Source organism: Chelonus insularis, unplaced genomic scaffold, assembly GCF_013357705.1.
Source record: "Chelonus insularis isolate UGA/USDA-ARS -01 unplaced genomic scaffold, ASM1335770v1 contig_346_pilon, whole genome shotgun sequence".
NCBI lineage: Eukaryota > Metazoa > Arthropoda > Insecta > Hymenoptera > Braconidae > Chelonus > Chelonus insularis.
The window spans coordinates 330,868-356,054 of record NW_023276510.1 but is presented as its reverse complement, the minus strand read 5'-3'; the positions used below and the strand labels follow the sequence as shown (position 1 = coordinate 356,054).

General features: G+C 30.4%; 2 protein-coding genes across 7 annotated transcripts in view; one reads left to right on the top strand and one right to left on the bottom strand.

Annotated features, from left to right (window-relative positions):
• Positions 1–25,187, top strand: part of PH4alphaEFB (prolyl 4-hydroxylase subunit alpha-1) — a 122,844-nt gene that overhangs the window by 92,510 nt on the left and 5,147 nt on the right. For all 6 annotated transcript variants that reach the window (XM_035082421.1, XM_035082418.1, XM_035082419.1 and 3 more), the window contains 3 exons: positions 7,634–7,853; positions 23,238–23,560; positions 24,885–25,052. In XM_035082421.1, the coding sequence (XP_034938312.1) occupies positions 7,669–7,853; positions 23,238–23,560; positions 24,885–25,052 (676 nt within the window). In that variant the 5' untranslated portion in view covers positions 7,634–7,668. The remainder of the gene's footprint in view (positions 1–7,633; positions 7,854–23,237; positions 23,561–24,884; positions 25,053–25,187) is intronic.
• On the bottom strand, positions 15,454–19,661 carry Helz (Helicase with zinc finger). Its single transcript, XM_035082415.1, has 4 exons — positions 18,468–19,661; positions 17,379–18,068; positions 16,566–17,081; positions 15,454–16,296 (listed from the first exon to the last, which is right to left on the bottom strand). The coding sequence occupies exons 1-4, from the start codon at positions 19,416–19,418 to the stop codon at positions 15,727–15,729; spliced, it is 2,727 nt and encodes a 908-aa protein (XP_034938306.1). The 5' UTR covers positions 19,419–19,661; the 3' UTR covers positions 15,454–15,726.

Sequence of the window (25,187 nt, the reverse complement as noted above, 5' to 3'; positions counted from 1 at the left end):
TTTATTAAATAGTCGGACATCAAGGTTTTTTTCCTCAAATATTTGGTATTTAATATTTGATAGGAATGGAAATTGAAGGGAGAACCTTTGAATTGGTGGTTTTTGAATATAAAGGCATGATAAATTATTGATGATAAGACATGTAAGTTAACCTTAGTGTTTTACATTTTTTATTCATTTTTTTTTTCAATTTCTACCTCAATTTTAAATTATAAATAATTACAATTGTTCTTTTAATACATTTTTTTATTATAACTAATTGATATTAAATTATATTCACATAACTATTGATTGAAAAGTTGCAAAAGATGATAAATGTTTTCTAAAAATTGAAGATATATGTAGAAATAATGAGCTCTAATTAGCACACGTTCATTATTCATTATATTGTCATAAATATCCAAAGAATGATTATTTGCTATTGAAAATTTTATTATAAGTAGGAAATTAAATTATCGTTTTATCACTGAAATAATTATTATCATTATTTTGGGTTAAACTTTAAATTATTCAAATTTAGCTTACTAAAATATTTATGTTATTATTTGTTTTAGTTTTTAATTGTCTCTATTTATTGACGCAAATTGTTTATTTCTGAATACAATTAATTTATTTCCGTCTATTTTATCTTCTAAAAAAAAATGTAGAAATTTGAATTTCGATATGAAAAATTTTTTCAATATTAAATCATCAGAAGACCATTTCCCCTAGGGATGTTTTTGATGAAAAATATAATTAAATCGAAATCCAATGTTTCCTCTATTTCAATCGAATAAAAAAAATTCCACAATGTCATCACAGTATAAATATTCCCTCAATTATTTATTTTACAAACAAAAAAAAAAATTGAATACATTTAAAGAGAATGAGCTTTCTCTTGTAAAAAAAAAAATTATCTGCATTTAAATAGAAAAACAAACCGTGAACTTGTGTTGTATTCTGTAATCCGTAAGAGACAAATAAAAAAAAACTATCAATTGATACAACATTTTTTCAATAGGATAGTGCGTGAAGGCCCGATAATTTGTTCAATGGTTACTTCAGTCGTGTTTACATCTGCGATTCTATCGGACTGATAAAACATACAACAGTTGGATCTGTAGGACAAATGGATGCATTCAGGCTTGTAAACGATCACCGCGAAGACGAATTCACGAGCGAGTTCACTTTCACAATAAAATGTTTCGCTCCATCGATCAGTCACTTTGTTTTATTGCCTGTCGAGTATCATTTTTTTTCGACCGGTGTTCTGTTGTATAAAGGAGTTAAAAATATTGTTAGCGAGTGTAATACAAATGAACGCAACACGAGAAAGGGACAAACTGTGACAGATGATCGAAATCCTCTGAGGAATATCGTGGGTGCTATAGTCAAATTTGAATGGATACATGAGAGGACGTCCAAAACGGAACCGGACACCCGACATGCAGTGGTATAGAGGATTATCTCAAAGCCTCAGAGGACAAAAGGCAAACCGGTCGCGCTGTACTTACCCTTCTCCCTTTATCTAATCTTCTCACTTTACCCCCCTCTATTTATCAGAACCCCTCTATGCTGTACACTGACTTCCCAAGAGAACACGTTTCATCCTTCACTAGTTTACCGGATATAATTCATGCAGCCGAACGCATTGTTTTAATTATTCCACGTTTGCACTCGGACAATCAAATTTTGTGCTAGTCTTGGCTTATCTCGATCATTTAATAACATCTATCGCTATGACATCAAAAGTTAGTCTCATTCTAAGCCTAATCTTACTCAAATTGGCGTAATAATAACTTGGAATCATCTAGACAAGAACAGAGTTTAACTGTTGCATGACTTGAATGCAAATATTGCAAATTTTTTTCGACAGTGTTTATCATAGAAATTAAATTTTTTATTTCAAACATTTAAACTCTGTAACGAGAAATTTTTTAATAATTTCTATTCACTATTTTTTGTGATTAAATTATCAGTACTATTGAAAATTTAATATGCACAAAAAATTACAGATACCAAGTAATTTATAAATATTATATTGAAATTAAAAATATATATTTTTTTTTAAAATTCTATCATACCTAATAATTTTTTTCAAGTTTTGGAAGTATCAAATATAATTTAATTCAATAGACATAAAAATAATGATAATAATAATAAACAAATTTCAGTAGTAGCAAATAAAAATTTTTAATGAGAAAACCACTTATTTTTCAACCACTTGAATCAATGAAGTTCATTCATAAAATGCAGAAGTTAATTAGGATATTTTTCGAGCTAATGATTGATGAAAATGATAGACGAAATTATCAAGAGTTTAGAAAAACAGTAATCGATTGTCTGGTAAATTAATTACACCTTTCAGAGGATGTTTTCTTCTAATACTTCATATTGAAGAATTTTTTAGACTTTCAATTAAGCTTCCTCGATTAACATGAATAATATCAAGCCAAGCAATGATCTTTTAAATAAGGAAATTTTTTTACCATGTTACTGACAATTTATGGTATTTTTTATTCACATAGAACATGAAAAATAGCTTTGACTTTACTCCAACTACTCCATGGAGATAGTTCAATAGCTATAGATTTTCAGAAAGCTTTTTTATTGGATGTACAAAAGTTATAGGAATATTGGAAATTTTTATTTTCATTCAATAAATGTAAAAACCTGTGGAAGCACAAAAAAACAATTTTCGAGTCATTCTTATCTAATTATATCCATCCAAGATGAACCTCTTGAAAGTCACTAAGATTCTTTAATTTTACTTTAATAGTAATCTTACTCTTTAAAGCTTCAGTGAAGTTTTATTACAATTCTTCATCAAAAACGATCTGTCTTATATTAAGGAAGCATTTATTGACACTTTATTCTCTGGTGGTCTTATAAATGTTACGTTAGTAGGATTTTAACTTGGAAATTTGGATTCTTAAAGAGTTTTATACTTTGAAGGTTTCCATAACGAAGGAAGAGAAACCCCGTAATTGAAGTACCGATAATACTATAGACTAGAGATTAATAAAGAAACATTCATTTACTGTGAATCTTTACCAACTTCTACCAACCATATTAAATTTACAATAATGAAACTGTAGTTCAAATAAAATTCTGAATCCGTACTATAAGATTTCTTCAAGTTATCAAGATAAAAAAGTCTCAAAAAATATCAGTATAATTTTATTTCTCAAGTTAAATTAAAACTTTAATTAAAAAGAATATTTTAAAATTAATTACAACAAAAAAAAATAAAACACAACAACTTTCTTTTACATCAGGATGAATATTTCTCATTAATTTTTTCCTTCTTTAACTTCATTAATCTTTAAAAAAACGTTCTAAGTAACTTTATATAACTTTTTAAAATTATTTAACGACTATTTTAAATATCTAAATAATATTTTAAACTACAGAAACTTCATCATCAGTAAATCTTCTTTCATTTAACATAATTTCTTACCAAATGCAATTTTTTTTATTACTAAAACAGAATTTGATTTTCATAGCTCTATTGAATTTTTCAAAATGCAAATACAATTTTCCTTGTTTCCCCAGCTTTCACCTTGAAAAATAAATTTACTTAAATAAACATTTATTGCTGATCTCTCACCAGTAATTCTTGATTAATAAATCAAACAGTATTATCTTGATGGTATTTTTCGAACTTACTTAGCACATTTTAGCGATCAAGAGTCCGATCTGGGATTCTGTGACTATCCTCAGGTTTATGACCCGTATCCCCTGGATGAAAAACGAGCGTGTTCAGCAAGATTGTCAAAGAGCACCAGGAACATTTAACCCGGGTTCTCTGTGTGCTTCGTTTTAAAGGGGAGTACATAACTTGGTCGCAAGTACATGCGGGATGTATATGCAAAGCATAAATAGGCAGGGCTTGTTTTCTAAGTACTTTAAGTCTGCCCCATCTCTTTTAGTTCCTTTTTCAGCTGCTGCTACTGCGGTCCTGCAGTATCCTCTCCCCTTGATAATCGCGTTAGCAGTCTTGTTAAGACTGTTCTGAGGGCGAAACCCATTCTCTAAGGTGCCGCTTAATTAGCACCACTCTTAAGAGTTTCCAACAGTGACTTCGTCGTCTCTTACATTTCTCTTCCCCAGTTGCCTGACTCTTTCTTCCCACTCTTGAATCACCCAAGTCCTTTGACTTTTCCAGGAACATTCTCTAGGACTGCTAGCGCTTGTACTAGTGTTCTTTTTATCAAGAACTTTAACTACTTACGTCAATGGTGTTCTCAAGAATTCATTGCGTTACGGAATAAGTCGCCAATCTTCTCAAATACATCCTTTTACTCCTTCACTCAATTTTAAACTTTTTTGATTCCTATTGTTTCCAATTCTTTATCAGTTACGAATGTTCGAGTCAAAGTTCGGTCGGTCGTTTAACAATGATGAACAAGAAGAAATAGATTTTACTTGAATGAGCTGATTGAGCTTTGTTCAAGAGTGAGAATAAAATTATCAAGTTTTTCTCGGAAATTTAGAAACAATCAACAAACTTTTATCATTATTTCTATCATCTCCTTGGCAATTTTTACAATTTGTTTTAATTTATTCATTTTTACTGATCAACAATACCCACGTTCCAGTTTATATTTTAGCTCTTTATTCAGCAAATGTCTGATCAAAACTATCAGGAATTTTTTGAATGACCTTAGCAGAACTGAACATTGGTCCATTTCTAGACCAATATTGAACCAATTTATTTAACTTTGATTTAATCTAAGTGTGAATATAAGTATTGAGCATTAAAAACATTTACTATTTGAATTAATTAAACATTTAGATTCATGGTGATGTGGGGCTAAAAAGAAACCAAACTTTTGTTTCTACTTATGTAGAGTTAAATTAAATTTCCCTAGACTTGGTGGAGATATGTACCTCTTTACATTTGATAATCAATAAAAAATTTTTCTTTTTGTCGGTAATAAACGCCTGTTTAAAAATGATTCAACAATTTTATCAATTCAACATGAATAATTTAAAAAAAGTTTTAAATCCAAGCTATTGTGAATGTGAACAGAATCGTCCACAAACATGCAACCAATTCTTTATTTTCACTCAAATCTTCAACTCATGAAAATTCAACTGTTCAATTATACAGTATTTATATGAATTTTTTTCAAATTCATTTATACCAAGAAATATGAAGTGATGAAAATACTCATCGTTGTTGGCAAACAGCCAACTCCAATTAAAAAACATTAAATGATTCAAAATCTCATGAGTGTGATATTAAGCTGATGGTATTTGTTTGAATAAATTTGATATATATAAACGAGTGTTGATCCAGACACAATTGTTTCTGCATAATTGTATCTCGACATGAATAAGTATATAAATACACGTCTATGTATAAACGATCCTAGCGATTAAAGCAAATGGCATTACTGATTATTGGAAAATACATTTCACACAACATTTCATTGGTTACTAACCCGCAGGTTGACGTTATTACTTGCATTTCTATTATAAAATTTCACATACTTTTGTAAGCTGCATCTCATTAAAACAATCATAATTCCAATAATCATATAGTGGCATTATTATACCAATGGGAGATAACAAATTGTGTATAGAGCACTAGGTAATAAATTTATTGTTTTAATCAATGAAAGTTAAATACTATAATAGAAATTATTGTTCAACAATAAGTACATTTACAATTTAAATTACATTTTAAAAATCATTTACAAAGTCAGTCGAATTTAATTAGAGTTTTAATTCATTTTTGTACAAATCATTATTTTTTAAATATTTTTCTCCAATTATGAACAACAAAAAAACCTTTTGAAATTTTAAAATAATTTTTATTACCAATAATCTCACTGAATTGTTCATCATTAAATTATTCATTAATTGCTAAAGCACATTCAAAGTAAATGATTTTCAATTAAAAAAAAAATCTATCATAAAATAACTGACTGAAAAATTAAAATAATTTTTCTTTTCATTTCAAATAAATGCTTTAGTGAGACTGTTGAACAGAATTCTCTAATTGGATCAATATAATTTTTATTGATTCTAGTAATTATATACTCAGAGCTACAAACTAAATTAAACATTGAATTTTTTTCACACAATTAATATTTTTTGCCGACAATTATATTCCTCTTAGTTGATATTTCCATTGTCAGATATACTAACCAATTTTTATCATTTTAACTCCAATTATTGACTCTTTCCTGCTCACTCTTATTAATTCTAATTTAAGATGACACTGGGAAAGAGGATGTGTCAATAGGTAATCAACTCACTCTGATTTTTTAAATTTAAATTTACATATTTATATGTAATTCTTAAAGTGATTCAAAACTTGGAATATTCTTATAGAAAAATTTGTTTTAATATCACAATCTTCTTTATGTTGCAATCTGATCAATTTATATTTAGTTGAAAAATTACTTGTGGCTTAATTATCGCAAAAGTCGATTGAAGAAATCATTTAGCATGCGACGATAATTTAAACTGATACTTGAAACTACTTTCCTTTATTATTAAGTTATTTTACCAACACAATTTTAGTATCAGAAGAGTTTATTGAACGTTGGAGAATCTGGAAATAATCAGTTATCAGTTATTTGCTCATTTATTCTCGATATCCAGATAATTTCCTCTTTGCTCATTTAATTACTTCACATTAATTAATTTTAAAAATTTCCCCAAGATAAAACGACGTATTCCAAGCTCTTGTGTGCTGCTGTTAATGACAAATTAATAGTGTCTGATGGCAAACAAGCAGATCAGATGCGGAAATCAGACAACGGAATAAAACAAATCAGAGTGAAGTGAAAAAAGAGCAATAAAAAAAGAAGGAAATAAATCAAAGGATGAAAGTGAGGTGGGGCTTTTAATTAGTTGGGTCAGTCAGGTCATTGTCCGACCATTATAGTTGTGGACTTTAATCTCACGAAAAGTTTTTCTCTGGCACTGGGAAGCCCGAGGATACTCAGTTCGTCTGGCAGTGATCTTCTTCTTTCTTACTTGCACTTGTACGGTTGGCATCTTTTGGTGTGTTAGTAGCAGCACTTCCGGAAACTCGATTATAGGATTTTTTCTTAATTTGCAACGGTGCAGTTGCCTAGTTGGGCGCTAAAAGAAACGGCTTAGGAAGTTTAAGTCTCCCTTTAGAGTAGGATGAGTTTGGTGGCCACGAGGGGAACACACTCTGTCCCTTGTACAGGATGTTTCTTGGCTGGATTCCCCTCGTGCTGTTCACTTCTCCTCCTCCTTGTCAGAAACTTTAGCTAGGAAGGAAGGTTTTCCTCCTGCCTCAACGGACTTCAGACTTACCCCTTACCAACGGTACAACGCCTCGTCATGGAAAACTTTCAACTGGAGTTCACAGGAAGGAAGTATACGTAAATTACACAAGGACAGCGAAAAGGGGGAACTGGATAAAATGCATCGTAAACGTTTCAAACCCACCTAAAACATGATGATTTCTCGTTAGCTTCTTTTCAATACATCGTCAAAACTTACTTTAGATGCTGTTAAATTCTATTTCACTAATTCAATGAAATTTTAGTTTTATATTTATTTCTACAACAATATACTTTCTATTAAACTTGACAAAACATTCATAGTTTTAATTAAAATGAATTCGCCTCATCTAATGAAAAACGTTTTTGTTTGCTTTCAGAAATTTAATAAAGAAACGGTGGATGTACTAAGACGATGGCATCATTTCTGAAACTCGTTTCAGTCATTTTAGTTATTTATTCTTTCCTTTCAACTGGAAATGGAGAACTCTATACTGCTCTTGCGGATATGGAAGAACTACTCGAAACAGAATCAGTGCTTATTGATACTCTCCACGGATATATTAAAGCTCAAGAACAACGATTAGATACTTTAAGAAGGTAAGATCTATTTATTTTTATTTTCATAAGACAACGTTGCTGACAAAAAATACTGTATTATATTTTCATTTTTTCTCTTTTTGGTAAAAAAAATTAATTCTGATAAAAATTTACAATTTAGTGGGATAGTTCTGGAGAAAAGCTTTTTGTTTAAATAAGGTTTTTTGTTTCTTAAAATAACAAAATACTGTTGTTCCGATATGTTTGGTAAACAAAAGCATACCTGCAACCGATATCGGTTCACTAAAAATTCGTAGTTTCTTTTATGGTAAATTGATATTATATTCAATAGAAAATGATAAAGAAAAATTTTTAAAAATATCAAAGCTCATGTTATTGTTTTATAATTATTCGAAAATATTTTTTGGTAATTGTTTTGAATTGGGGCTCCACACCAGACACACAATTCAACGACTCCACAACTTGTATAGGACAATTTTTTCAAAAAAAAATACACAGCTGGGACCAGGGGTTGAACCCGGACCTTCCAGTTACGCGCTGGACGCTCTACCAACTAAGCTATCCCGAACTCGTGTAAATTCTCCTATTAATCGTGACTGTACTCGTCTTTTCGTGGCTTCCCCTCCCCCTTTCTACTGTCCCTTTTACAATCTAAATGAAAGAATAGAATGCTTATATTTGTTTTCCCAATACACTTAGTCTGGAGCCCCAAATCTAGACTTTCACTTATTTTTTTTTTTCTTTGTAAAACTGAAACCGTAATGAAGAAAATCATTTCCCTCATGATGACAAATTTTTTCTTTTACTTGACACTCAAACTCAGTCAGCCTAACTAAAAATAGTTTAATCTGACAAGATTTAATAAGGGTAAACTTAAGGGTTTTTTTTTTGACAACTAAAGCCTTTTATAACGCAGGTAGTTAAGATTTCTTGATAGATTTGATCTTTACAAGTTGGTAGGTGAAAAACTTTTTCTAATTATATCAGCATATATTCATCTATTATCTAAAGAATCTATTTTTCTTAACAATAAGTAAAACTTACTAAGGAGCATGAAACGTGATATTTAATGGAATATAATTTAGTAAGTTTACTCTTGGTGCATCGAGGTTCACTGTTGATCAACTTGGAAGTTTATTAGATAATGAGGAATATAAAATTAAGATCACGGATACTATTAGGCATCTTTACTTAATTACTCTTACTAATAATCAATCAATAAACTGAGAAAAATGTTTGCCACAGCTGTCTGAATGATTGAAAAGCGTGCAAACAAAGTTAGAAAAAGAAAGAGAAATAAGTGGAGCTCCTGCAGTCACAGTTAGGGTGAGTGGAAAGAGTGCTGAAAAGGTCTATTGAAAGGGAAAAGTTTGTTCGTTACATGTTAGCCATTGATTCAATCGTTAGACGATATTCTCTGCTTTGGTCTCTGGAGGACGGCGACTGGTAGACAGCCATTCAAAGTTGCCGAATAATAGATCGAACGGAGGGGCAGTCAACACCGGAATGGAATCTAACTTGGAGATTCGGGAACTGCGCGTGCGACATTCGGAACGACATTTAATGCATAATCGCGAATCTCCAATTGCCTGCATACCTAGAGGAATTGTCGTAGTGTCGATAGGGCACTCAGAAAAGAGAGCTAGAACGCGTCGTCAAGGAGAGAGAATGAAATTTCTGGAACGTAATAATTGAGGTCTTCCCTCTTCTCACTTTAGAAACTACGATAATTGCTATTGTACCTGATCCATTTTGCATCGACATCACTTCTATAGATATCTCGAGTTCTTGCATTAAGCACTTAGTCTCCAGAGACGCTAAAAAGGGTCTCTGGTAGAATTATGGAAAGCTAAATTAATAAAGTATTAATAACTTTATTCTGTGAGGTATGAATTACACTTTCAAATGAATACATTTGTGCAATAATGTTAAAATTCCATCAACTTTGAGAGATAGTAATAATTCATTTTTATATACTTACTAATATTTTAGATATAATCATTCATCAATTAGTAAAATTTTAATTTTTAATTAAGTTCATTTTAAATATCAAAAAGTTTAATGGGTTAATCAGAGTTAAATCTTTGACAGATGATAAAAATTTAGTAAGAATTTTACTCTGAATTTTTCATGACTCTTAAAAATAATGCAATATGTCCTTTCTATTTTTAAATTACTTTAAACTGTCCTTGTTAAAATCACTCGGACAATTTTTTTTTCATTAAATTTCCTTTTAATTACAGACAATTAGTTTTTCATTGTAATTAACAGGCACATTTTTTTCTTCCTGTAATTGTCATGATTTGTTGAAGAAATTTATTTCAAATATTTTTTTTTTTAAATATTAAACTTAAACAATTGGAACTTATAACTTTCTCTAAAAAAAATTTCATTTTTTAAAAACTGTCCCACGAAGTTTTAAGTTTCATGAAATAAAGAATAAATTCATTCCTTTGAGTCGGACTATTAATTATGAAAATTCTTCAAAAGTTTTCAAACATTTGAAATATAAAGGAATTATTTTATTTCAATTCTATTTTCTCTCCAAGTTCATGAAATATAATAAATTCATTTTTGTTGAGTTATGAGTTAGTATTAAAAAATATATATATTCACAAATCAATGTCAAGAAGATTGATGTTGATGCAGGGTTATTCTAATAGATCATACAGAATGAAAATCTTCTTTATTCATTGTTCAAAGTTATAATTTCAAGTATATTATTTCAAATCTATTCAATTGAAAGTTTTAAATAGCTCTACAATATTAAACGAGAAATAATCAATTTACTTTTTTCAATATTGACATTTAGGTAGCAAGAGAAATATATTTTATTGATTTTAAATATTCATGTTTGAAATTATATTGTTAAAAGTTATTCTACTTATTCTATCAAACTTGTTCTCTACAACCTATTATGTTTTACTTAATATTACTAAGCTAGAGAGAACTTTTTTCTTCTTTTTTTTTTCTATTTTGCAACAAAGAAAGTTTAATTAAAATTGATTCGAATTAACTATTGTCAATCTTTTTAAGACTCTACTTGCATTGGAAATGATAACATTCAAGTAAACTAGACTGCATCTGAAAGCTAGGAGTTTTTGTGTCTTTTTCACGTTAAAAAAAACCATTAGCTTGATTTTTTATCATTCATTTCCGTAATGCAGAAAACTACAAATGAATTAAAAAAAAAACTTTCTTCATTTCTCGTTAATTTACAAGACTCCGTTAAGTTGAAAATATTTGAATAAATTATAGTAGGGTTTGAAAGCTCGTTCTTTGCTATTTGATTTGTTCTTTTTTCATTTGTTTATCCGACAGAACATTGATCGATGTACAAATATCAGTCTTTAATTTAGATCTTTACAATACAAAAAAAAATATTTAAACTTAGGAATGTGTTGTTAAAATTGATGATATGAAAATGTCTTGAACAATTAAAAGTCCAGCATAAAAAGAGTGAAATAAAATAAAAACTTTGTTGCAAAGAGAAATTAACAAACAGTGGTGGTGAGGTGGTATATTCTCGGCTTCGGTGGTCTACCAAGTTAAATACTCTTGGATAAGTGCAAGGTCTTTACTTGGATGAGGGCGACCACCTGGAATGACTGTGGGATATTTCTATATTTCAATTCAGTTTCAAGCAATTAAAACAGCCAGAGTAAATGGAAAAATAGTATAGTAGCTAACATGAAATGAACCCCTATAAACAGATTTCAATGTTGTTCTGATGCTATTCATAGGATCAAACAATAGAGTCACACAAATCACTTGGTACTATGAAACATCAAAGCAATAGAGTTTATGTAACGATAATTATATCACACATTATCAATTATAATAAGAAAACTACTCAAATACCTGTTGAATAATAAAGACCAAAAAACTTGGTAGAATCAGAAAGTTGATTCGAAAAATTGCAGATATTTATCATTCAAATAGAATCATTCTAAAGTCTTGATTACAAGTGTTAGGTAATGGAGCATGTTATTTTAAACACGCTCAATTTATATGGAACAAAATTGCAACAATATTTCAATAAAATGCTTGAAAATATCCCAAGATATTTATAACTTTTTATGATTCCCCACAGATAAAAAAAACTTAGCAAACTTTTATGTTATCAGTAATGTTCTCCATTAAAACATGTTAGGTTGATGCTTATCACACAAAAATTTATGCTCACAAATACACTAGATATTATCAGTGAATGGTGATTATATACATAAAAGCTGTAAAAAGTTTTATTAGATAAAAGTTAAGTCAATTGGATACAATAGAATTTATTGGTGATCCAGTGTAGATGGAATTTATATAGTCGAAGAAATCGCTGAGCGTGACACTATAAACCACTAGCGAGAGATTGCTCGCGAGAGAATTTCTTTCGTCTCTTAGCTGTCCTTGTTTTCGTGCTCTTATTCTTCCGCATCGTTTTGAAACTCTGGAGCATTCAACAATTTATTGGCGACCTATGCGCTTCAACCCAAGACATAATTTTATAAGTTTCACGAAGACCTGTCTGAGTGTGCAAAGTTTGATCACACCAAGATCTCTCTTCTTCGCTTGCTTTGAATTCCATTACATATCACTTTGCCCTACACTTTCTCATCGTTTTACGACTATACTCCCCTCATCATACTTGGCAGTTGTGTTTAGAAGTACAAGAGATGTAAAGCACATTTGCATTCTAAACGTATGCGGTCTCGAGGACTCATTTTTCAAAACTTTCATTCCTATCCTGTACATACTGAATCTTTTTTTCCTCCTTATTTTTATTTTCTCGTTTGTATACGAATATTTTCTCCTTCCAGAGAAAAAGAAAAACTATAATAAAATAAATGAACACGAACAATATTTGTCCATAGAAAACTTTTTGTAAAATCAACTTTTTTTTCTAAACTTTTATATTGTAAGTTTTTCACTCAATTCTTAAGTTTTGAATGCTGTAAGTTTTTTCCTAGTCTGGAAAGGACATTAAGTCGAAACATTGGAGTAGAATAGATGATTGCATTCATTTTATGTAATCATATTCGCATAATGAATTATTAATAGACATCAAAAATTTAAATCATAAAACGCCCTCTATATTACACAAGTCCACATAAATGTTTCAACCATTTCTATTATTGAAACGTTAATGGACTACTTCGAAAACGTAAAATTTAATCCATCTTTGATGACTATTTTGAAGAGTTCTTCGATTAAATTTTCAGATTGTAGCACTTCAGCCAATGAAGAGAAAAAAAAATATACCGAAAGAATACTTATTTAAAATTGCGGGACTATGGGGAACGATAGGGAAACCAAATTTGTTTTTTTTTGAGAATTTTTCCTTGAAAAACTGTAAAACATGAAAATGTGCATAACTTCTATGCTAATGATGCTGAGGGGTTGATCGAGGGCTCATATGAAAGATCTGGAGGAAAGGGAAAAAGTCGATATAGTTAAAATCATAATTGGTGCATAATTAATGCTTAAATTAACGCAAGTTCTCGTTTTACCCCATTTTAGGAGTGAAAAAATTGATTTTTTGTATGTTTGACCTGATTCCGTAATTCTACGCATTGAGACGAAGAGAATGAGTGGTCAAACTTGAAAATCGGACTACTTTGATTTTTCGACCCCTAAAAGTGACAAGTGGTACCCCTTTCCATTTTTTTAGGCCAAAAAATAAAAGTACTCCGATTTTGATGATTGAGGGCTCATTCTCTTCGTCTTGATACGTAGAAATGGGAAATTGGGGCACAGTCCAAGAAAATTCACTTTAACACCCTTAAAAATGGGTTACACTAAATACAAATTACAAATCATCATCCCCTTGAATTTAAACCCTTATAACTGATGAACGGACGGTCTAATAACCGTTTTTAGGGACGTTTTGAAAACCTTAAAATCTAAGCTAAACATTCATATCTATAAAAAATGTCTAAAAAATTTCTTGCACCCTTAAAATTGCTAAAATATTTAAAAAAATCACATTTTTTTGGGAAGTTGCCAACTATTTTGGCAATTTTGAGGGTGAAATAAATTTTGGATATGGATATATGGATATTTATCTTTAGCTGAGATTCTGAAGTTTTCAACAACCTCTTTAAAATTTTCATTTAATAATTTTTTCACGAGTTATAAAGATCCAAAGTGAAACTAAGGTCAAAAAATCATCTTCTCTCCGACTTTGGATCTTTAATACGGGTTCGTATATACTTCTATTACTACTAATACTACTTCAAGAAGTAGCTATACTAATTGCTATCAATTTATGAAATATTTTATTAATCTGTAATTCTCTATAACAAATTTAGTCATGAAAAAATTTATTTTTATTGGAAATATATATGAATTATAATCATAAAAAAGTACTCCAAAAAACTTTATACATTGGAGTTTTTATTTAAGTTTAAATTATTAAATTAATTCAAAATATTAAAAAGGTTAAAATTTATTTTAAAAATAATTTATAAATCCATTTAAATATTGTAAAGCAAACCACATGAATCTTATTAAAAATACTTTTTTCATGTAAAACTTCTCCATAATACTAATTTGAATGAATTTCTACTACAATTATATTATATTATCCAACAATTGTTTTTTAATTCAATTAAAAGAAATTAATTACACTGTTATTTTAGAATTATATTCAATCAATGCATCAAACAATCACCTGACGCAATCACTTAAAAATAATTCAACGTTATAATCTAGAAGTACAAACGATGCATGTAAAGTAATGAAAGACATTGAAACAACAAATGAGAATTAGTAGCCAGTACGTCAATTACCATGCGTATGGCTTTGACAAGCTCAACGTAGACAAGCACATGACTAATTAGTAATGTGAATGTTATATTGGTGAGAGATTTGTAATTTATCAATAATATCTATGCATTAGTAGAGAGTAAAACACATAAAGACTCAAAGAGAGAAGAGAATGTACATATAAAATATGGATAAGCTAGATAAATGACGATAGTTGCATATTTGCTTTTGTTTACCACAACCAGCATATCTTTGTGGACCCAGCATCCTCCCGATGGACACGGTACATCGACTACAGAACCGTACATTGTCAGCGATGTCCACCAGCTTATCTGCTTGTGACGTAGTAGGGACGTATCTATCACTTGCCATATCCTTCGAATGTATTCATGTCGATACAATTAAACGTATTATATCCGCATCAGGGAATAAGCTTGCGTTGATCCCCCGATAGGCAATCAAAGTTAGCGTAGCATATTCAGTCAAAAAATAGTCAAAATAATTGAAGAATTTTCTGAACGGTGTAATTTTAGATACAAAGGAAGCTCATCGGCTTTCGTCCTCCGCGTTAGTTTTTGTACAAAACATGACCGTTATTGGAAGCCAGTTGAAAACGAAAAAAAATCAAAGGGGTAAAAAAAGGAAAAACAAAGAAGAATAGGATTAGAGAAAAAAGAGACAAACGGCAAGAATATATGCCAATAAAATCTAGTTTTGATGGTAAACCACTTTGGTTCGGTCACTCTGTTAAATATCGAACACTTCAGTCTTTTTATTACTCTAGTTTTTATTCAAAAATTTCATTTTGAATTTCCTATCATTCTTTGAATACCAAATAAAAACAAACAGGAAAATTTTTGTTTAAATAAAATACAAAAAATATTTTTTATAGTATTTATTGTACATTAGGATGACATTTACATAATATTTTTTTGTATATTTCTCATTTTCTCTCTATTATTTCACTTATAAAAATTATAATCATGCTTTTAGAGTCTGTTGTATTCATGTATTCAATTAAATCTTAATTATTTAATCTTAAATTTTACAGTACATAGAATTTGGTAATTTATTAACTCATTGTTGAAAAGAAATATATTCATATATATATGGCTAAATGTAAATTCCAAAAAAAAACGTAATTCAATTAAATTTAAACGTTTCGTGGGACGAATTCTCGTGCAAGAGGATTAAGTGGTACTCCTAGAGGAACTGGTGGTGCTAAACTGTACATCATGTGCTCTTTGAGTTGTATATACGGTATTCCCGATACTTTAGCCTTCTGGAAATATTTTCCCCAGAGAGACCGACAAGGTCCAGTAGTCAAGAGAGCTATAGGATCACCAACAACAGCAACCAATGCTTTGGCTCGTGTTATTGCTGTGTTCAGCAGTCTTGGGTTAGTGAGAAAACCGTAGTCACTCAAACTATTCTCAGCTGAGTATCGACAGCAATTTCTCGTTCGAACAGTGCTGATAAATACCGCAGTAAATTGTTTACCTTGAACGTTTAATACTCGTTCAACAGAGACAGAGAATAGTTTGCGTTTACGTAGTTCATTACGGATTTTTGCAACCTGTTCAGCATAGTGAGCTAGAACTCCAATTGAATCTTCGGAAAAAGGCCCCCATTCATCAACTGGCCATCGGGATTTCAGGTACGCTATTTGTTTAGCCAATTCCACCGCTTCTTCGTCATTATAAAAACCCGTAGAACACTCACCCTGCCAAAAAGAAACAAAAAAGTAGAAAAAAAAACATTAGTAGAGTATCGGAAACATTTCAACGAAAATAGTGGAAAAGGAGAACACAAAAAAATATAATACATTAAAATGCTATGCATCATTTCATAAACATGAGACTGTAATAATATCGTTCAACATTCAGTATGTTAAAGACGTATAAATTTTTCATTACTTTTTGATGCTAGAACTTTATATACCTTACGGAACAATAAAAAAAATAGAGATCAATGAAAATGAAGATAAAATACCTGAACTTCAGTTCCAGCAACGGCGTAAAATATAAGAGGTTTAAAGTGTGATACTTCTGGAAGTAGTGGTCCACTCGATTGTATTTCATTTCCGTAGAAGAGATTTGATGTTAGTTGTACTATTTCTGCATGAGAACGATAATTCTGACAGAGGTTTATACGACAAGGATGTCTGGGCGGATAGAGATTGTGCAGTCTTTCGAGCAGGCTCATTCCTAATCCTCGTTCCTTTGATAGATCACTGTAAACCTCCGGGGCTAGTTGCATTTGATCTCCGGAGAGTATCAGTCGCGTTCGAGAACCGGCCAAAGCTAGAGGAGTAATTGCTTCGCATTCTAATGCCTGTGCTGCTTCATCGATCACAATGTGCGTTGGCTCATATTCCAAAGCTGTCAGACAACTAGAAGTAGCAAGAGTTGTTACAATTAATCCACATTTTTCTATATCTTCCTTTGTGGGATCACAAAATGATCCATTGGGATCTGTTAGACAATATTTCCTTACTGTTGGATGAACCTTAAACCAGAATAAATATTATTTTGATGGATTTCTTTTATTTTTCATCAGTATAGTTACATTGCAAACATCTTTGTAATATTAAACTTTTTCGTTAATTAAGAAAAAGTTTAACAACAAATGTTTATTTATTCAATACATTATATGAATGGAAATATTACAAAGATTTTTGCAACCATCTGTGGAGAAGTTAAATAAATTGAAATTTATTCATAAATAGATAATATTTAAATGTTTCTAATAAGATTTCTTGTGCTGGTCTTGAGAATATAAGTAAAATTTAAATGAAAGGCGTACCGTATTTAGCAAACGTCTTTTGTAGTAAATCCTCATAGGCTTGAGTCTTTCTTTTTGGGTAGTTCTATACCATTGATCGAAAAACTCTTTCACATAAAGATCAGCTGCACTGTTACTTTGAGTACAGAGCAAAACTTTATTCGATGGATTCTGGTACAATATTATGAGAAGTGCTTGAGCTATCGTAAAAGTCTTTCCAGTTCCGTAAGGTCCCAAAAGAAGAATTGGAGGAAGATAAATGTGATTAGGTGCCACCATTAATGTAAGCGCTTCTCTCTGTCGATCATTTAGCCGATGATCCAAAAGATCAGACCAATCCTCATTAGCCTCGAGGACAGATGGTAAACGCATGTTTAATTGAAAATTGGGTTCAGGAAATACTAGTCGCTCATCTGGTAGACAATCAACAGCTCGATGCCATTCACAGAAAGGCATTCTGTTTAGAACAAATTGGACGTGCATCTTGACAACAGTATCAGCTTTTAGATGCAACCGCTCAACACATGATTTTGAGAGTCTTGCATAAATCATATAGTTACATTTATCCTCCACGTGTGCTTCGTAAATTTCTGACATTGCTGGTGATGATGGTGAATCGGTGTTTACTAATTTTATTAGGATGTTGGTACAGCCTCGAAGTAACAAACGGCCACTTTTCATGTCCTCGGAGATGCCTCGACCTAGAGAGAACTGCTCCAAACATATTCTTTTGTACTCTAAACGTTCAGGGTAATTTCTAGAATGTGTGCAATCAGAAAAAATTTTTTGTTTGCTTTCATTCGATTATATATAAATGTATTCTTTTCTTAACAGAAGAAATTAAAAGCATTTTAATTTAATTGTTAGTAAATTCAAATATTCATGAGAAAATTTTTTTTTATTGCCAGTTTAAATACTTTTTAATAATTCTTTAAAAAATTTCTAAAGGTCAAAAGGTCATCTAGAAAGTCTCTAAGAATATAATTTCAATATTTTCGCAACTCTTACAAATTTTTTACAATAAAAACTGACATATAAAAGGTCTCTTTTCACATGAATGCTTCACATGAATATGACAAAAAAAGCTATAAAAAAGAAAATAAATCACACCTGTGCAAAGAGCTCTCCTAGAGGAGCGTATTTAGCAGTGGTTGAACCATCAGTAGGAGAAGTCAAAACATAACAAGACAGCAGGTTAAACTGAACAATAGAATTGTATCTCGCAACTTGTTCATGCCTCGCCAGTTCTTCTACAGCAATTAATTCATGCATTCGCCCACGATAATTTTTACATGTTAAATGATCCTCTGTCAACGTTGCATGAGATAGAATAAACAATTCTCCAGGATAAGGATAAGCTTGTGTTAAATTTTTCTCCCAAGGATCTTTGCCTTGTATAAATGGTGACTCAAACGGATGGTATTTACTATTCTGTTTTGCAGACCAAACATGAGCTGTTTGGTTGAGAAAATATTTAGTTGCTTCATCGAGTCGTGATAAATCATTATGTGGAACCAAGTCAGCGCATATTTTTCTTCTGACAACTGGATAGCCATCAAAACCAAAAAGTACATTTTGGAGGTAGGTTCCATATTCTGTTGTTTCGAAAACGATTGTTACTCGGTAGGCAACAACTGTATCACTCATTATATCTCCTCTAAATTCTGTTGATACAGGATCATGCCATTCTTGGCCATCACAATAACCTATTACTTTACCATCTCGATGAACAGATTTAATTGAAAAGTTATCTCGATGAGAATCAAGAGATAGGGCTAAATTTCTTAATAAACGACCCATCGTTCGTATCTCGAAATTCCATGTCCAAGAACAATTTGACTTGTGTGTTCCAATGCGTATATTTAAATCAGTGTTGACGCCGATAGCGACATTCGGAAGATCACTGTCAGTCATAATAGACAATGGATTTTGTGATCGAATCCAATCATGATGAACACGACGAGCGAATTCTCCAGATTGAAATATTAAATCACTCAGCCCTAATGCTTCTACTGCTTGCTCCGTCTCTAAATCGTCGTCACCGAGCCGTACGTCGGCCATTACTCCACGAAACTTAGTTCACTCCAAAATACACTCAACAAAACACCAGTAGTTTATCCCACTTTCACTTGGTTTTTCCTAATATAAACATGCGGATCTTGTTCATTTTGTTTTCGAAACACCTTTAGATAACTAATTTATTATTTAATAAGATTTTAAAGATAATTTCTAGATAAGAAAGGGATCATGTGTTGTCGGCTGCTGCGCCGATGGGGTATTATTTTGCCGCGATCATGACGCGGGGCGTCGGCGCGGAGGAATATCGTTCAGATATTTCAGCGCAGACGCGTCAAGTTTATAACGATATCATTCCGCCATCTAACGTAAGAGTAAACTTATCAAATCTTCTTTACCGATGGACGTGAACAACTTTTCCCTCCAACATTCGAATTGAATTTTTCTATCAACAAACTGAAACTCTCAGAATGTAAGTCATCATTTTTAACAAACAACAATTTGATAATAAATAAAATCAAAATTAATAACAAATTATCAATAAAGCTAGGACTCTTTTAATTAATTTAAAAATTTATTTAAAATAATATTATTTCATTAGCTAAACATTCAACAAAAAATTTCACTCTAATAATAAGATCAATAAAAATTTTTCTACATTATTTATAATATTAAAATTTCTTATGTCATGGCTATATATTATTATATACTGATTCATTATTATCTACAAAATTGATAACTAAATTTAATTGCTAATTAATAGTTGAATCATAATTGATTCAGTTATTTAATTTAAAAAATAAATTTACGATGAGGATAAAAATCGGATTACATAAAAAAAATGTCTTTTAATTTAAATAAATTTCAAGTCAAAAACTCTGTCAGTACTTCTGGCTCCCAAGAAATCCCTTTCCAATTCATTTTGAATAATATATTCATGTAAAGATCAATTCTGTACGAAGTCTATTCTAACTGCCGAGTTGTGGAACTAAAATCATCAAGATAGAACTTCAATTTCCAATAGATTCGAATCTTGATTTGAAAATCAAATTAAAACTTGCTTATCAGGTGCATTCAAGTAAAATCGACATAGTACCCTCAATACAAGTTGGTTCGATTTACACTGAAGATAAGATTGAAACAAAAGGGAACAAACATATCTAACGAACACGATTGTACTACAACATACCTTGGTTTCTCATATCTTCTTACAACGAAACGTGCACGCTCGAAATCGGATATTGCAATGGCATCTAACAATGCTCTACCCAACATTACTAAGTGTCTTCTCAACACTAGTTATCACTGATAACAATTTTCTGTTCTCTCTTCACTTGTTAGTCTTCTATTAATTAATTCATTTATTCTACAACATTCAAAACTATATCTTATTCTCGAATTATTTCTTTTTTTTTCAAAATTTTTTATTTCATGTATTCATTTCATTCAACAACTTTATGCTATGTCGTTATTTATTTTTAGACTAGAGAAATTAAAAAGTTTTAACAGCATCGCGATACTAAAATTTTAATTAATATTGAAAAAGTAAACAAAGTTATTCTGCTGGTGGATCGTGTTTGTATGCTATCTGCAGTAAATTTCATACAAATATCTCCAAGTATCATCTTAATTATAACTGTGGATCCATAGTCAAATTAAACTTATCTCTTTCTCTTCCACTTGGTTGATTTTATCTCCCTCTTTTAAATCTTTCCTCCTCATTTTCTATGTCATGTATACATTTTTTTTATCCTTCATTTTATTGACTTTCAGTACAGAAATATTTTTAACACATTCTAGGCAATTTAAGGAAAAACATTTTTTATTGAAAATTCAATGTTGATGATCATGACGATCTATAATTATTTATTATAATAAATACAGCCTAGATATTGAATGGTATTGATTTAGTGAATGAATTATTTCATTTTTATTGGTAAGTAATAATTTTAAAAGCTGATTCTGAGGTTGAAATTTTTATTCAAGTTTTTATTCTCTCGTTACTTTTTTTTTAAATATAAATTTTCCGATAATAATTCCCAGAGGCTAAATGTCTTCAGTCTATCGTTTAGCTTAAATATAAAAAAGAGAATAAATAGGAATGAAAACATAAAAACATATTTATCAAGTCAATATTATGAAACTCGAGTGCAGATTTGCATTTGAAATTTTTAATAATTATTATTTGTAGCTTAAGGGGAGAAAAAAAAGCATGGAAGATCAATAAGTATTTACTTTATAGTCAACATAGAATTTTTTGTGCAATTATTGATGTTAAAAAAGTAATTAGTTTCCATACATCAAATCTAAATAAATATTTTTTGCAATATTAATTATTAGCAGAATCATCAAAGTTCAGCATTAGCTTTAGGTGTAATTGAAAATTTATTTTATTAAATATTTGAAAATGAATATTAATTTACACAAAGTTGTTTACTGCAGTTTTGTAAAAATTATTTCATACACTTGGTAAATTTATAACTTTCGCATGAATTGAATGCAACCTTTTAGAGTTTTATAATCATTCAAATAGGATTCAAATAAAAATTGATGTATATTTTTTTTTATCAACAAAAACTATTAATTTTTACAAATATATTAAATTATAAATTAACTTCTACTTAAAGCCATTATTATTTTATAAAAAAGATTATTCAAAAGCATTAAAAAAGTATTGGAAATGATTTTTCAACAGAATTGGTATTGAAAAAAAAATAGTTTTTTTCTCATCGAATATTTTATATTCCTCCCCAAAGATATTCTTATTGGAAATGTCTGGTGCAGATTAATCACACCGCAATTCATGTGAAATATTTACTCGACTCTGTTGTTTCCATTGATAACTTTCTTTAGCTTCCACACCTTTTGTCTGGTTTGCAAGTACTTCAGCCAACCTTGGGAATTGTCTTTACCTCGTTCACTCTACTGCATTCGTAGAAATTGAAACCGTTATCATTGGCAGACAGACATTGCCCTGGTCGATGGTAGCATCACTATTCAGAATAAATAGAAAAGCTCGAAAAAGAGTCAAATAAATAAAATAACCCTTCGTTATTCCGCTCGGACGGCCACTTATATTTGAATCGTTATTTTTATTTTTCTTTGCTTTTTTATCTTGTGTACCTACGTGGACAGCAATCTGAAAGGTCGTCACAGCTTCGAAGAAACGAAATCGAATTTTGTCATCCTCTTTTCCTGCTTCGTCTTCAATCGCATCATAATTTAATTTACATAAAAGTCTATACTGTCAACTGACGTTGCTATTTCTACACCTTATTTAGAGATCTAGATCTAATATAAAAACCGCAGTCACTGGAATTTTTCATGTAGTTTCGAACTGAGATATTCAACTATTTACATACTTTATTCACGAAAAAATTTGTAAGTAAAATAAAAAAATAATTGGTACTTGATAATGTTAATTTATTAGCTCTTTTCGAACAATCTTATCTCTTTGATACTTCGATAGAATTATTTTTACTGCTCCCTAATAATAATCCTGAAAAGGAACAAAGTTGATGTCTCTTTCAAGCAAATAAAAAGTTAGAAAGTGAAAAAGTATACATAATACAACCAAGAATCGTCCCTGGATGTCAATTTGAAGTTAACCCCTGTCATAAAAAGTTAAGCTGTATCTCAAACCTAAATTAAGCTGTACTTTAAGCCTCAAGGCTTACAATGTCTAAATAAAAATCTTTCGTGAATCTAAAACTAATTATTACATTTTTTTCTTCACTAAATAAAAACTTAAGACACTTATATTAAAACCCATTTCAAAAACTTTATCATTACAACTAGTTAAGACTTAAACTATTGATCAAAAAATAAAACAAGTTAATAAAATAGTTCTTATTCAAATTACAGGAATGTGGAAGATTACTCTAGAGAGCACGAAGAGGCATCTCGTAACATACAACAGTATCTTTCAAATCCAATAAACGCGTATTTGCTCGTAAAACGACTGACAACAGACTGGAAAAGGGTAGAAGAGTTGATAACAGAGGATGTAGGAAAAGCATTTGTAGCAAACATCACGAACTCTCGAAGTGACCTCAAGTTTCCAACGGATGAGGATCTAAATGGTGCAGCGGTAGCGCTTATAAGACTGCAGGACACGTACAAACTCGATACATCCCATGTCGCCAGAGGAGTCCTCAATGGAGTGCAGTACAGTACAGGCTTGAGTGGTCAGTATTCGCTTCTCATGACACGTTCTAAATACATTGGCTTACCTGTTTATCTTTCTCAGATCCCTCATGCCTATCAAACATTATTATACTGAAGATGAGAAATCTCATCAGTTGATAGAACAAAAGGTTTAGTAGCTCAAAAGTGTTCATAGCTCTTTAATAATCAATAACCCAAGAAATTGACACTATATTATGTTGAAGCAACTTTTAATCACTTCATTATTTGAAGAGCATATGACTTTAAAACTTACATTTCTGTTTTATAAATTGTCACTTAGAGCAAAAATAAACATTCAAGTGATAAATTTAATATTATCATTAACAGCGGAAATATAAGGCACCAAGCTTTCATTTAATTATACTGACCAACATTTCCAGATTCTATACTTATTTCAAGTTACTCATTATTATGCACATAAATGAATGAATTTTCAAATAATTTGAAACTACATTTAATTATTTAATTAACGATATTGAATTTGAAATGATGGACATCATTTTGTTTTACAATTAGAAATGAATATATGTGCTCTTAAAATAATCATGATATATAAATTCGGAATATAAATTAATTTTTAATCAGGTTGATATTCACTCTATTTTATTACGATATTTTTTTCAATAAGAAATTTTTTTGAAATTAAAATCATTATTTATGTAAATAAATGGACTCATAAAATATTATAAAAACTAGTCCAGCTTCCTTTTATGGTGTATCACAACAAGAATCAGCTTAAACTTGTGGTTATTATCATCTTTTTCAACGTCCATTTTCTTTATATTTTACTCAAGGAAGAAAGATGAAAAGAATTTATTTACCTTATTTTAAATGAATAAAAGAATTTTTAACACAATTGAATATCTAATCAACATCTTCGGTTTTGTTCAAAAGGAGAATAATATAAAATTCTCACTGAAGGATTAATGTCCTTCTAGAATAAATTCTTCATCTCCAGCCCCTTCCCAAAATACTTAAAAAAATTTTTATTTTATGGCAATTCCTTCTTTTGCATAATGAAGTGAAATGGAATAATATATGGCTTTGAGGAAATGGAAGGACATAAGGCAAAAGTTAATTAACGAATCAACTTACTTTTCTACTAGTTGGAGAAAGAAAAAACAACTCCCTTAGGAACCGTCCTTACGTGGATGATGAATCGCGATATTCTTGATAATAAAAGGCAGCAAGTTGTGAGTGCATGGTAACAAGAAAGATAATGTTATTTACTTCATTCTCTTACAGTGTCACTCTGCTCTATCCTCTGTTTCTTTAACAATGAATGTTGTATGAGTATAATAGGTTTATTTTTTGTTTTTGCAGCTGGAGACTGTTTCGAGCTTGGGCGACAGTCATATAATAATGGTGACTACTATCACACTGTACTGTGGATGCAAGAAGCCATGAATCGACTTCAAGAAGAACAGAATAGAACAACTACAAATAAACCGGATATTCTTGAGTACCTTGCATTTTCTACTTATATGCAAGGTTTGTATTAAATGTCGTACTTACTGAAATCCCAAAAGATTCTTTCCAATTTTTTTGTTCATCTTTTTTATCTTCCATCTTGTAGAATAATGCATATCTGTTAGTTGGAAATTTTTTTGATCAATGATTACTAAA

Excerpts from the sequence above, each read along its gene's own strand:
- Helz (XM_035082415.1), bottom strand. The coding sequence starts at position 19,418 with ATGGCCGACGTACGGCTCGGTGACGACGATTTAGAGACGGAGCAAGCA. Across the intron at positions 18,069-18,467 it reads TAGGAGAGCTCTTTGCACAG|TTCTCTCTAGGTCGAGGCAT; the intron begins GTGTGATTTATT and ends TGTTTGGAGCAG. Across the intron at positions 16,297-16,565 it reads TTGCTGGAACTGAAGTTCAG|GGTGAGTGTTCTACGGGTTT; the intron begins GTATTTTATCTT and ends TCTTTTTGGCAG.